This window comes from Pristis pectinata, chromosome 2, assembly GCF_009764475.1.
Source record: "Pristis pectinata isolate sPriPec2 chromosome 2, sPriPec2.1.pri, whole genome shotgun sequence".
In the NCBI taxonomy this organism is placed as follows: Eukaryota; Metazoa; Chordata; class Chondrichthyes; order Rhinopristiformes; family Pristidae; genus Pristis; species Pristis pectinata.
In genome coordinates, this window is record NC_067406.1 from 5,199,871 (window position 1) to 5,213,488 (window position 13,618).

The following is a 13,618-nucleotide window of genomic DNA, read 5'->3' on the forward strand; positions in this document are numbered from 1 at the left end:
ACCAATTCCTGGTTGTCCTGAGGTGAACATTGATGAAGCTTCTTGAGTTACTGTAGTTGTGCTTTGCTGTTTCCATGGTTATCTTGGGTAATGAAGTTTCAGGGTTTAATTCAAAAACAGTGTTCTATATTTCCAAGCTCGGTTGACATTTGCTGCTGATGTTCCCAAAATCCTGATGATATCCTTTCATTGGAGGTTTTGGACTTGTAGCATTAATTTGACTTGTTACTGTGGTGCATTGCTTAGTTTGTGTGCACTGGATCATGATGTACCAGTGATAGTGGGTGGATGTTGAGTGCTCTGGCAGATAGACATAGATGAGAGGCATAGATAGATTGGACAGCCAGCACCACCTTCTCAGGGTGGCAATGGCCAATACCAGACATCTTTTTAAGGTGAGTGGAGGAAAACGTAGGGGAGATGCCAGAGGTAGGTTTTTTACACAGAGAGTGGTGGGTGCTTGGAACGTACTGCTGGGGGTGGTGGTAGAGGTTGATACAATAGGGAAATTTAAAAGACTCTTAAGCACATGGATGTAAGAAAAATGGAGGGTTATGGACTGTGTAAGAGGGAAGGGTTAGATTGATCATGGAGTAGGTTGGCACAATATTGTGGGCCAAAGGGCCTGTACTGTACTGTATTGTTCTATGTGGTGTCAAAAGTCTTGTCCAGGATGGTGTTCTGATTAGCTAGTTTTGAGTTATCCTTCACAAAATCATCAGAGGTACACAAATTATTTTCTTAAAGAAGAATCCCTCTTAACAGTTTAATCCTCATCTCCCTCTCACTTTGGGTATATATCTGCGCCATCTAAAACAAGTTCCTCAAAGAGTAACCTAGATTACACTTATTTGGTAGTACAGTTAAGTGTTAAATATCTCAGATATTGGAAATCTGAAATAAAAATAGACACATCTGTGGAGAAAGAAACAGTTCATCAGAACTGGGAAATGTTAGACGTAAAACATGTTTTAAGTTGCAGGGAAAGAAGCGATAGAGAGAACAAAAGAAAAGGTCTGTGATAGGGTGGAAACCAGGAGAGATTGAATAACATAGTGCTGCTGCTGCCAGCTGGAAGTGGGTGGTAAATGTATGTCTGGAGGAGTTGTAAATAGGAGAAGGTGAATAAAATACCAGAAGAGGAGAGAAATGGGTGGGGGAAGGGGTGTGAAGAATGTTGGAAATGACTATATAGTTGAATTCATTGTCGAGTCATGGTGGCTATAATGTGCCTAGTCAGAAGCTTACATTAAGTTTTGTTGGAACAGTGACAAAGGTCCGAGTGGGTCGAAATTAGAATAATAGGCTATACTTTTAATGTATGTCCAGTCCCTCTGCTGCATCCCACATTAGGATGTCCTGGAGGGCCTTTTGCTTCCTCCTCCTACAGAGGACTGTACTACCACCACACTTCCTTTGCTTGCCATACTCAGCAGGTCAGGTCGCATCTGTGGGAAGTGAAACAGCTAACATTGCAGATCGAAGACTCCTCATCTGAACTGTTTTATTTCCAACTTTTCACAGTTCTAATGAAAGGTCATCAACCTCTGTTTCTGTCTCCACATATACAGAGTGCGTTCAGCATTTTCTGTTTTTATTCCAGAGTGTCACTATGACTCTACACAGAGGGAATGAGCTGCCAGAGCAAGTGGTAGAGGCGGGTACAATTATAATGTTTAAATCACATTTGGACAGGTTCAAGGATAGGAAAGGTTGGAGGCAGTATGGGCCCAATGCAGGGCAGATGGGACTAGCTCAGATGGCACCTTGGTTAACATTGACGAGTTGGGAAGAAGGGCATGTTTCCATGCTGAAATGGCCTCTGTAACGAGTTTGTGTCTTTGATTTAAAATCAATCACCTCACTTTGAACTAGTTTTAATTTTTAAATATGTCCTTCGTGCCCTGGACCGAGGAAACAAATATTGTCCATCTATATGCTAGGGTGGGCTTTGGTAGGTACCAGCTACTTTGGGGTATAGGAGAAAGCTTAGAAGTTTCAAAAGGATGATTGGTCAATGATACTTGTTTTTTACTTAGTGCTCAGTACAGAACAGGCATAAATTTTTAAAAGCACCCCATGGTATCTTGATATGCTGCTCAGTATGATACCTTGATTTTTCTCATGGTCGTGTTTGTTTCTTCTCTGCTATTCGATGGCCCAGCCCTTACGTTTGTTTCTTTAACCTCTAGTGACTGCCTGGAACAACTTTTTCTTCTGATCATTTCAACAACTGAGGAAAATGGTGAGTTCATCAGAAGAGTTGTGAACCTTATCACATCTATCCCTGCACCTTATGTTGCTGGGAAGTATGGGGTCAGGTCACAGGTGTGCAGTATTAAAACACACCATCTAAAAAATTTGTCTGTGAAAGGTTGGCTTGCGTGCAGCTCAACTTTTAACAACAAAGTTTCAAGTGTGCTTTAGTGTCACTTTAGGTCTTGTGTCCCCATCCCATGATTATCTTTCTTGATTGGGCACTTAACCCAATTAGCCTGCAGTGTGTGAAATGTTTTTGTTTCTGATGTCTAGTTTTTAGTATAAGTCCAATATTTTCATGATATGCATTCAGGGTATTTCTGAGCCAGATGTTTCTGGTCTTTAATCAGTCTCTCTCCTGTGTTTTACATTTCAGACTGATTCCTTAGACATGAAGGCACCTAATATGACAAACATGACGTCAGGCTCAGGAGCACAGGACGTTATTGTATCCAATGGGCATACTGAAAATGAGCCAAATCCTTTTGCTGAGTACATGTGGATGGAACATGAGGAAGAATACAACAGACAGGTAAGAGTGCACTTTAAATAAATGGCCTCTCCTTTATGGTTTTAATGGCCTTTCCTTTATGGTATTAATCTCTTTTAAATAGTTATGGTTGGAAGTTATTTCACTAGTACTTTCCTCCAACTTTTCCTTGTCTGCCATAATTTTGTTTTTACTGAAGAGCAAGGGTCACAAATTTCATTGACCAAGATTCATTAGAATAGGAGAGGCAAAGAAAGCAAGAAGCTAAGAACTAGAAGATAGGACTGGGTTGGATGTATCCCAGGCTGCTACTGGAAGCAAGGGAAGAGATTTCTGGGGTTCTGTCTTGAGTGCTATTGGGCATGCGAGGTATCAGATGAAGTGGGGGACAGAAAGTGAGCCACCCCCCCCAACCTTCATGAAAGGTAGCAGGGGAAAGCCCGGTAACTATAGAACTGTGAGTCAAACATCAGTGATAGGGAAGATGATGGGAAAAAGTTTTGAGGGAGAGCATTAATGAATCACTTGGAAAGACTGGGACTAGTCATCGAGGTGCACAGCATGGAAATGGGCCATTGGCCCAACTATCCATACTGACCAGTGGGCACCCATCTGTATTAACCCTATTGCAAATATTCAGTGGCCTGACGAATGAAGGCTAGTATCCTATTTGCTTTCCTAACCACATCGTCTACTTGCGTTGCCATCTTCAAGGATCTATGGACTTGTACTCCGAAGTCCTCCTGTTCCTGAATACTCCCTAAGACCCTATGTCCTAGCCTCATTAGTGCTCCCAAAATGCATCACCTCACATTTATCAGCTTCAAATTCTCCGTAGAATTTTTCAGCCTATTTCACCAAACATCAATCTCTCTCTGTAGCCTAAGACTACCATCCACATTATTAACAACCACCAATCATCGTGTCATCCACGAACTTACTGATCTTGCCTCCCACATCCACATCCAAGTCATTCATGTATATGACAAACAGCACAGATCCTATGGGATACCACTAGTCACAGGCATCCTAATACAAAAACTCTGCCATCAGCCTTTTGAACCAGTCTCCCATGTGGGACTTTGTCAAAGGTCCTACTAAAGTCCATGTAAATCTACTGCTCTGCCCTCATTGATACACTTTGTTACATTTGGAATTGGTTTATTATTATCACTTGTACTGAGCTACACCGAAAAACTTGTCTTGCATACAGTTCACACAGATCATTTCATTACACAGTGCATTGAGATAGTATAAGGTAAAACAATACAGAATGCAGAATGAAGTGTCATAGCTACAGAGAAAGTGCAGTGCAGGTAGACAATAAGGTGCAAGGTCATAACGAGGTACATTGTGACGTCAAGAGTCCATCCTATCGTACCAGGTAACTGTTCAATAGTCTTATAATAGCGGGGTAGAATCTGTCCTTGAGTTTGGTGGTACGTGCTTTCAGGGTTTTGTATCTTCTGCCCGATGGGAGAAGAGAGAATGTCTGGTGTAGGTGGGGTCTTTGATTATGCTGGCTCCTTTACCAAGGCAGTGCGAAGTATAGACAGAGTCCATGGAGGGGAGGCTGGTTTCCACATCTTCAAAGAATTCAATCAGATTGGTCAGACAAGATCTGCCCTTGACAAAAGCCATATTGGCTGTCTCTGATTAGTCTCTGCCTTTCCAAGTGTTCACTATTTCTCTCCTTCAGAACTTTTTCCAGCATCTTCCCTACCACTGATGTTAGGCTCTCAGGTCAATAGCTACCAGGCTTTTCCCCACATACTTTCTTGAAAAGGGAGACCACATTCCTTTCCTCCACTTAGCCAGAGTGCCAGCAATCTGTTATCTTGCCTCTCATAGTAGCCTGGGATAAATCCCATTTGGTCCTGGGGATTTATCCACCTTTAAACCTACCAAGGCATTTAATACCTCCTTTATTACGCAGATTTGTACCAGACTTTCACCCACACCATCCTCCACCTCCCCCCCCCATTCTCAAACTGCAAAGTCTGTTTCCTTTGTGAATACCAATGAAAAGTATTAATTTAGGACCATCTATACCTTCTGGCTCCATGCACAGATTGCCCCTGCTGTTCCTAATGGGTCCTACTTTTTCCCTCATCATTTTTTGCCCTTAATATACTTACAGGATGCTTTTGGATATTTACCCTAATCTTGCCAGTGATTTCTCTTGATCTCTCTTGGCCTTCCTAATTTCCTTTTCAAGTGCCTCCCTATACTTTTAAAATCTTGACAGGCCTCCTCCATCATTATTTCCCTATACCTGCTATGTTCTTCCTTTTTTCTCTTTATCTAACCCTGAATATCTCTCGACATCCAGTTACTTGTTACCCCTGGCTTTTACCCTTATAGGAGCATGTTGGCCATGAAATCTTGTTATTTCTCCTTTTGAATGCTTCCCAATCTACCTTGTGTTAATAAAATTGGCCTTGCCCCAGTTTAAGACCTTTATGACTGGACTATCCCTATCCTTCTCCTTAACCACTTTAAAATATACGGAGTTATGGTCACTATCTTCAAAATGATCCCCCTCAAATACACTCCCTTCATTTGACCAGTTATATTACCCAAGATAAGATTCAGTAATAATCCTTCCCTTGTTGGTCTACCTACATACTGCATCAAAAGCTCTCCTTGAGACACCTCAGAAATTATGCCCCCTCTGGGTCTTTAATGCGAAGACAAACCCAGTTAATATTTGGGGAAATTGAAATCCCCCAACACACTAACCCTATTTTTATTGCATTCCTCTGATATCTGCTGACATATCCATCTCCTGTTAGGAGGTCTGTAATACATCCCCAATGTGACAACACCCTTTTCATTTTTGATCCCAGTCCATAAGGTCTGTTTGAGGAACCTTCTGGGATATCCTCCTCTAAAACCTCCTGACTGACAATGCAATGCCTGTTCCCCTTTTAATCCCCGTCCTCCCACCCCCATCATCCTGCATCATCTCTTCAGCCATACATTCGTCTGACCTCACCTTCTATTCCCATTCATGGCACCAGAAGCAATCCAGAGTTTACAGTCTTGGAGTTTGTGCTCTATAAATGGCTACCTAGCTCCCTTGACCTATGCTGCAGAATCTTATCCCTTCTCCAACTGATGTTATTGGTACCTACATGTACCACAACCTCTGGTTGTTCACCTTCCTCTTTCATAATGCCCTCCCAAGACAACAGAGATGCAATATATCAAACTGCAGTCTCCTTTGCAGCCACTGATATGTCTATCTGTCCCTGTCACGATAGAATCCTTACCACTATTGTTCTTCCAGTCCTCTTCTCCCTCTTCTATGGTGCCACGCACGGGGCTATTGCTGTGTTCTCCCCTGGGGGGCTATCTCCACCTGCAGGCCCCCCCACCACCACCACCACCACCTCCACCACCACACGATCCAATGCAAATCAGACACTCCAACATGGCTTTGTCAGGGAGACATCCTGTCTGACTGATTTGATTGAATTCCTTGAAGAGGTAATGAAGTGTAATGATGAGGGCAAGGCTTAGAAGTGATTTACATGGACTTTAGGAAGGCCTTTGACAAGGTCCCATGTGAAATACTGGTTCAAAAGGTTGGGGCCCATGGATCCAGGGCAAGTTGGCAAACTAGATCCAAAATTATCTTGGCAAATGGAGACAGAGGGTGATGCTGGAGTGTTACTTTTGCAGTTGAGTGCTTATGATAAGTGGTGTTCCACAAGGATCAGTGCTGTGATCCTTGCTGTTTGTAATGTACATAAATTGCTTAGATGAAGATGTGGGAGGCATGATTGGTAAGTCTGCAGATGACATGAAGATTGGTGAGCTGTTGATAGTGTGGAAGGTAGTCTTAGACTGCAGAGATGTTGATGTGTTGGGAAAGTGGACTGATAAATGGCAGATGGAGCTTAATCCAGACAAATGTGAGGCGATGCATTTTGGTAGTTCCAAGGAGGCTCGGACATAAACCATGAATGGTAGAATCTTTGGAAGTATTGGGGAATAGAAGGGCCTCGGAATACAAGTCTGTAGATCCTTGGTGGCAACGCAGGTAGATGAGGTGGATAGGAACGCATGTGGGACACTGGCTTTCATTAGTCGAGGCATCAAATACAGAAGTTGGGAGTTTATGCTCCAACTTTATAAAAACCTTGGTCAGACCTCAGCTGGAGTACTGCGTGCAGTTCTGGTCACCATGCTATAGAAGGGATGTGATAGCACTGAAGAGGGTGCAGAGGAGATTCACCAGGATGTTACCCGAGAGCAGTTCATGGAACATAGAACATTACAGCACAGTAAAAGCCCTTCGGCCCATGATGTTGTGCCAACATTTTATCCTGCTCTAAGATCTATCTAACCCTTCCCTCCCACATAGCCCTCCATTTTTTCTATCATTCATGTGCCTATCTAGGAGTATCTTAAATGTCCCTAATGTATCTGCTCCCACAACCTCTGCCATGCACCCACCACTCTCTGTGTAAAGTAAAAACTTACCTAAGAGACTGGAGATGTGAGACTGGAGATGCAAGGTCTTTTCTCCCTGGAGTGAGGAGGTTAAGAGGACACATGATTGAGTATATAAAATTGAGCAATTATAAATCGGGTAGACTGCAGGAAACTTACTGTATATTAGGGCTGGATAAAACTAGAGGACATAGATTTAGGCTAAGGATGAAGAGATTTGGAGGGAATATGAAGAGGACTTTCTTCACCCAGAGAATGGCAGAATGGCAAGTATTGGGAATGCTTTGCCTGAGCGAATGGTTGAAGCTGGGTCACTGACAGTAGTTAAGCAGTGTCTGGATGAGCACTTGAGTTGCTTAGGCACAGAAGGCTATGGGCCAAGTGCTGTGCATTGTGATTAATACAGAAGGGTGCCCACTGGCCAGCAGGATGAGTTGGGCCAAACAGCCTGTTTTCATGCTGTACTATTCTTTGACTCTATGTAATGGTCACATTATGCCAAGTTTGTGTTTAAAAATAGGCAGGCATGGTAGTGTAGTGGTTTGCGTAACGCTGTTACAGCGCCTGTGACCTGGGTTCAATTCCCACTGCTGTCTTTAAGGACGTTCTCCCTGTGACTGCATGGGTTTCCTCCGGGTGCTCTAGTTTCTTCCTACATTCCAAAGCCATATAGGTTAGGAGTTGTGGGCATGCTATGTTGGCGCTATAAGTGTGATGACACTTGCGGGCTGCCCCAGAACATTCTGTGCAAAGATGCATTTCACTGTGTGTTTCAATATAAAAATTTTAGCTGGTCAGACAGGAGCAGTTTTGAGAAATTGTAACAAGGCCTGATCTAATAATTGCATTTCTATACATAATTATGCTGTTGTGCTCTATGTCTCTAATACATATTTTAAAAAAAATTGAGTTAGCAATTACTCCCAAGTATCAGAAAGTACTGCAAAGATTGACTTGTATTCTTTCTGCGAAGATTGACTTGCAAAAATAACAGGGTTGTTGTCATGGGTGATTTCAACTTCCCTGATATTGATTGGCACCTCCTTAGTGTAAAGGGGAGAGATGGGATGGAGTTTGTTCGGTGTGTCCAGGAAGGACTCCTGACACAGTATGTGGACAGGCCGAATAGAGGAGAGGCCATACTGGACCTGGTACTAGGCGATGAGCCTGATCAGGTTTCAGATCTCTCGGTGGGAAACATTTTGGAGATGGTGACCATAACTCCTTGACCTTCACCGTAGCCTTGGAGAGGGATAGGAGCAGACGATATGGGAAAGTATTTAACTGGGGGAGGGGGAAATTTTGATCCTATTATGCAGGAACTTGGGAATGTAAATTGGGAACAGATGTTCTTGGGGAAGTGCACATCAGAAATGTGGAGGTTGTTTAAGGAATACTTGCATGGGGCTCTGGATAGCTTTGTCCCATTGAGGCAGGGTAAGGATGGTAGAGTGAAGGAACCGTGGTTGATACGAGATGTAGAATATCTTGTCAAGAGGAAGAAAAAAGCTTACCTGAGGTTTAGAAAGCATGGATCAGACAGGGCTCCAGAGAGTTACAAGGTAGCCAGGAGGGAGCTTAAGAATGGATGAGAGCTAGAAGGGGGCATGAGAAGTCCTTGGCGAGTCGGATCAAGGAAAACCCCAAGGCATTCTGTACGTATGTTCTATACATCCTCTTATGACTAGAGTGAGGGTAGGACCGATCAGGGATAAAAGAGGAAACGTGCCTGGAGTCAGAAGAGGTAGAGAAGGTCCTTAATGAATACTTTGCTTCAGTATTCACCAGAGAGAGAGACCTTGATGTTTGTGAAGATGGTGTATGACAGACTGATATGCTAAGGTATGTTGACGTGAGGAAAGAGGATGTGCTGGAACTATTGAAAAACATGAGGATAGATAAGTCACCGGGGCTGGACAGGATATATCCAAGGTTATTATGGGAAGCGAGGGAAGAGATTGCTGCACTTTTGGCAACAATCTTTGCGTCCTCACTGGCCACAGGAGTAGTGCCAGATGATTGGAGGGTGGCAAATGTTCCTTTGTTTAAGAAAGGGAGTAGGGATAACCCTGGGAATTACAGACCAGTGAGTCTTATTTCAGTGGTGGGCAAATTACTGGAGAAGATTCTTAGAGACAGGATTTATGGGCATTTAGAGAAGCATAGGCTGATTAGGGACAGTCAGCATGGCTTTGTGAGGGGCAGGTCGTGCCTCACAAGCCTGATTGAATTCTTTGAGGATGTGACAAAGCACATTGATGAAGGTAGAGCAGTGGATGTGATGTACATGGATTTTAGTAAGGTGCTTGATAAGGTTCCTCATGGAAGGCTTATTCAGAAAGTCAGGAGGCATAGGATCCAGGGAAACCTGGCTGTGTGGATTCAGAATTGGCTCGCCCATAGAAGACAAGAGGGTGGTGGTAGATGGAGCGTATTCTGCCTGAAGGTCGGTGACCAGTGGCGTTCCTCAGGGATCTGTTCTGGGATCCCTGCTTTTTGTGATTTTTATAAGTGACTTGGATGAGGGTGTGGAAAGGTGGGTTAGTAAGTTTGTTGATGATACAAAGGTTGGTGATGTTGTGGATAGTGTAGAAGGTTGCTGTAGATTACAACAGGATGTTGATAGAATGCAGACCTGGGCTGAGTAGTGGCAGACGGAGTTCAACCCGGATAAGTGTGAAATGATGCACTTCGAGAGATTGAATTTGAAGGCAGAATACAAGGTTAATGGCAGGACTCTTAGCAATGTGGAGGAACAGAGGGATCTTGGGGTCCACGTCCATAGATCCCTCAAGGTTGCCACACAGGTCGATAGGGTTGCTAAGAAGGCATATGGAGTGTTGGCCTTCATTAGTTGGGATATTAAGTTCAAGAGCTGTGAGGTGTTGTTGCAGCTCTATAGAACTCTGGTCAGACCACACTTGGAGGGAGTATTGTGTTCAGTTCTAGTCGCCTCATTAGAAGAAGGATGTGGAAGCTTTAGAGAGGGTGCAGAGGAGATTTACCAGGATGTTGTCTGGATTGGAGAGCATGTCTTATGAGGATAGGCTGAGTGAGCTAGGGCTTTTCTCTTTGGAGAGTGTTATGGACTCAGTGAAAGTCCCTTTAAGATAGAGAGTGTGTGTGTGGGGCGTGCTTACGTCAATAGAAGATAAAGGACGTAATGACGTTGTAGAAGAAGAGAGAGAAGGGAGAGAGACACCAGCCTGCTAGTTTTCTCTATCGATGGATGAGAAACAATAACTGTGTCTGCCACTGAAATCCATGTATGGAAGTTGGAAGTAATCCGGTGGAGTTCACTTTGTTGCTGACCTGTAGAAGGAAACAGGTATTTGTGTGTGGACGACCACGATTCGGATGCTTTTCGGGGTGAGGAAGTCACTACCGAGTAAACACTGAAGTGTCGTTTGGGTTCCATCGTGGAACATTTGGATTTCGTATTTACTCTCTCCATGTTTCTCTACATCTACGTCTTATCTTCAGACAACGGTGGTTGTTGAAGAAGCCCTTGCTCATGTTTCACCTTATGGCTTGCGGAACTGAACTTTAAGAACCATTCCGGAACTTGGATTTTGGGACTTTGTCACACACACACACACACACGAAGAGTTTAGTTTTGGGGTTAACGTTCAAGGTTTAACATTTTTGAATTCTAACATACTAACATTTTTACTTCTATTTTACATATTCTCATAAATAGTGATTAATAAAATAGTTTTTAACACTGAATCATGCTCAGTGTGTTTCTTTTGTTGCTAGTTCGTGACAAGAGAAGGAGGATGAGAGGTGACTTGATAGAGGTGTACAAGATGACCAGAGGCATAGCTTGAGTGGACAGTCAGAGACTTTTTCCCAGTGCGACAATGGCTAACACGAGGGGACGTAATTTTAAGATGATTGGAGGAAGGTATAAGGGGGATGTCAGGGATAAGTTTTTTTACAGAGTGGTGGGTGCATGGAATGCACTGCCTGGAGAGGTTGTGAGGGCTGATACATTAGGGACATTGAAGAGACTTAGACACATGAATGATAGAAAAATAGGGGGTTATGTGGGAGGGAAGGGTTAGATAGATCTAAGAGCAGGATAAAATGTCGGTACAACATTGTGCGCCAAAGGGCCTCTACTGTGCTGTAGTGTTCTATATGTTCTTTCATTGTGCACCCTCATCAATATCAGGAAAAAAAGTGGCTAATGGAAAAGATATGGGGGAAATGCAAAGCATAGGATGGATAAAATATTTGTGCTTACAAAGCATTTTTAACTACTGTTGTTTTTCTTTTAACTACATATGTAGCTTTACTTCCTTGCGTCCCTATTCACAAACAAGATAATTTCATACTTAACAATTTACAACTTAATATTGTATGACCATTATCTTTGAGGCAGAAGCTGGTGTTAATAGTAAAAGAAAAGAATGAGAATAGTAAGGACTGAGGAGGAAAGAAACAATTCATTCTGTATCCTAGCTGTGAAAGAATGGTGTGGTACAGCCTGCAATCTGTGTCTTTGAAGCATTCTGTTGTCAGCAGATGGAGAACACTTCATGGATAAGGATTTAGAATCTTGCAGCATAGAAGACAGCAATTTAGTCAATCTTGTCTGTGCCAGCTATTTGAAGTTATCAAAATTGATTCATACTTGTACCCTATTGACATAATGTTCCATTTTGTTTTCCCTTTACAAGTATTTATCCAATTCCCTTCTCTCAGATGCTAATGAACCTCCTTTTATTGTCTTTACAGTGATGCATTGCAGAGTATAGAGCAAGAAAAATCCTCATTTTCTTCTCTGCTTTTACCAGTTGACTTAAACCTGTATCCTCTAGTTACTAATCCTTCTGCTAGTGGAAACAGATTCTTCCTATTTACCATGTTATAGATACACCCAGCAATTCGGCATGTCCCCATGACCCTCACCAATTTTTACAGATGCACCATAGAAAGCATCCTATCTGAATCTATCACACCTTGGTATTGTGACTACTCAGCCCAAGACTGCAAGAAATTCAGAAAGTTGTGAACACAGCTCTGTCTATCACAAAAACTAGCCTCCCTTTCCTTTGACTCTGTCTACACTTCCTGCTGCCACAGGAAAGCAGCCAACATTATCAAAGACCCCTCCCAGCCCAGTCATTCTCCTCCCTTCTCCCCCCTTCCATCGGGCAGAAGATACAAAAGTTTAAGAACAAGTACTACTAGGCTTGAGCTTCTATCCAGCTGCAATCAGACTCTTAAATGTGGCTCTTATACAATAAAGATGAACTCTTGATCTCTCAATCTACCTTGTCATGGCCCTCGCACCTTATTTGTCTACTTGCACTGGAGCTGTAACAATTTCCTCTGCATTCTGTTATTGTTTCCTTTTGTGCTACTTCAGTGTACTTGTGTATGGAATGATCTGTCTGGCTGGCATGCAAACAAAAGCATTTCACTATACCTCAGTACATGTGACAATAATAAACCAAATACCAATTAACATTCCCTGCTCTAAAGAGAGCAATCTTGGCTTTTCTAATTCCTTCAGTTAATTCAATTCCCATTCATTAAACCGCTGCATGCTTCCCGATGTGTTGTGTCCAGAACTTGACACAGTATGACAGCTGAGTCTGCAGCATTGGAATATAAAAGTTTTGAATAACTTTCATGCTTTTGTGCTGCTAATTATAAACTTAAGGTTCTTGTCTGCTTTCTTGAACAGCCTTATTGACTTGTCTTCAGAGATTTTGTAATAAATTTTTCAGTGTTTCCTTTCCTCGCCTCCCTCCCCCATAAAACCACCAAGTTAGCTACTGAAATGGCTGTTGACTTAAGAGAGTTTAAAAAAAATTTGGTGTTAGACTATGTTAGAATCAGTGCCGACCTTAAAAAAAATAAACCTGTAGCAACATTTTCCACTTAAAGAATTAATAAAAATATTGGCAATATGTTCTCAGTTTTACAATTTTTTGTGTTCCACTGCATCAGAACCAACCAAGAATCAAGATGAAATGAATTCTGGGTTTCTGTGGATAAATGGTCAGATAATATTTTACTTGGACGGTTAACTTATTGCTTGTTGTGCTTGTCTCCATACCTGTTGTACTACAGTCCAGTAAATTCAGGGACATTTGTGCCTCAGTCAGATGATCTGTCATATTTACAACTCGTACTAAGTGTGCTTCAGTAATAAAGCTACACAAAAATTAAAGTATCTATTAAATATTTTGTACTAAAATGTGGTATAAACTTTTGTTACTTTTTTCCTACTGTCCTTGATTCTATATTCTCTTTTCTTTACTTGTCCATTTATTTAACTTTATTTCTCCGTAATCAACCTTCTTAAGTATTTGCTGGGCCTCCTCTAGGTATTGGTTTTCATTGGCTAGAAACTAATAGCTGAGGAAATCCACAGGCAGGAACCATAATAGA

At 42.3% G+C, this 13,618-nt stretch overlaps 1 protein-coding gene across 2 annotated transcripts in view; it reads left to right on the forward strand.

The window, feature by feature from the left end:
• paip2b (poly(A) binding protein interacting protein 2B) overlaps nt 1-13,618 on the forward strand; it is an 87,103-nt gene that overhangs the window by 42,741 nt on the left and 30,744 nt on the right. Inside the window, exons 1-2 of one of the 2 annotated variants that reach the window (XM_052038940.1) lie at nt 2,199-2,245; nt 2,636-2,791. In XM_052038940.1, the coding sequence (XP_051894900.1) occupies nt 2,243-2,245; nt 2,636-2,791 (159 nt within the window). In that variant the 5' untranslated portion in view covers nt 2,199-2,242. Of the gene's footprint in view, nt 1-2,198; nt 2,246-2,635; nt 2,792-13,618 lie in introns of those variants that run through there. The other variant, XM_052038947.1, reaches the window with a different exon arrangement.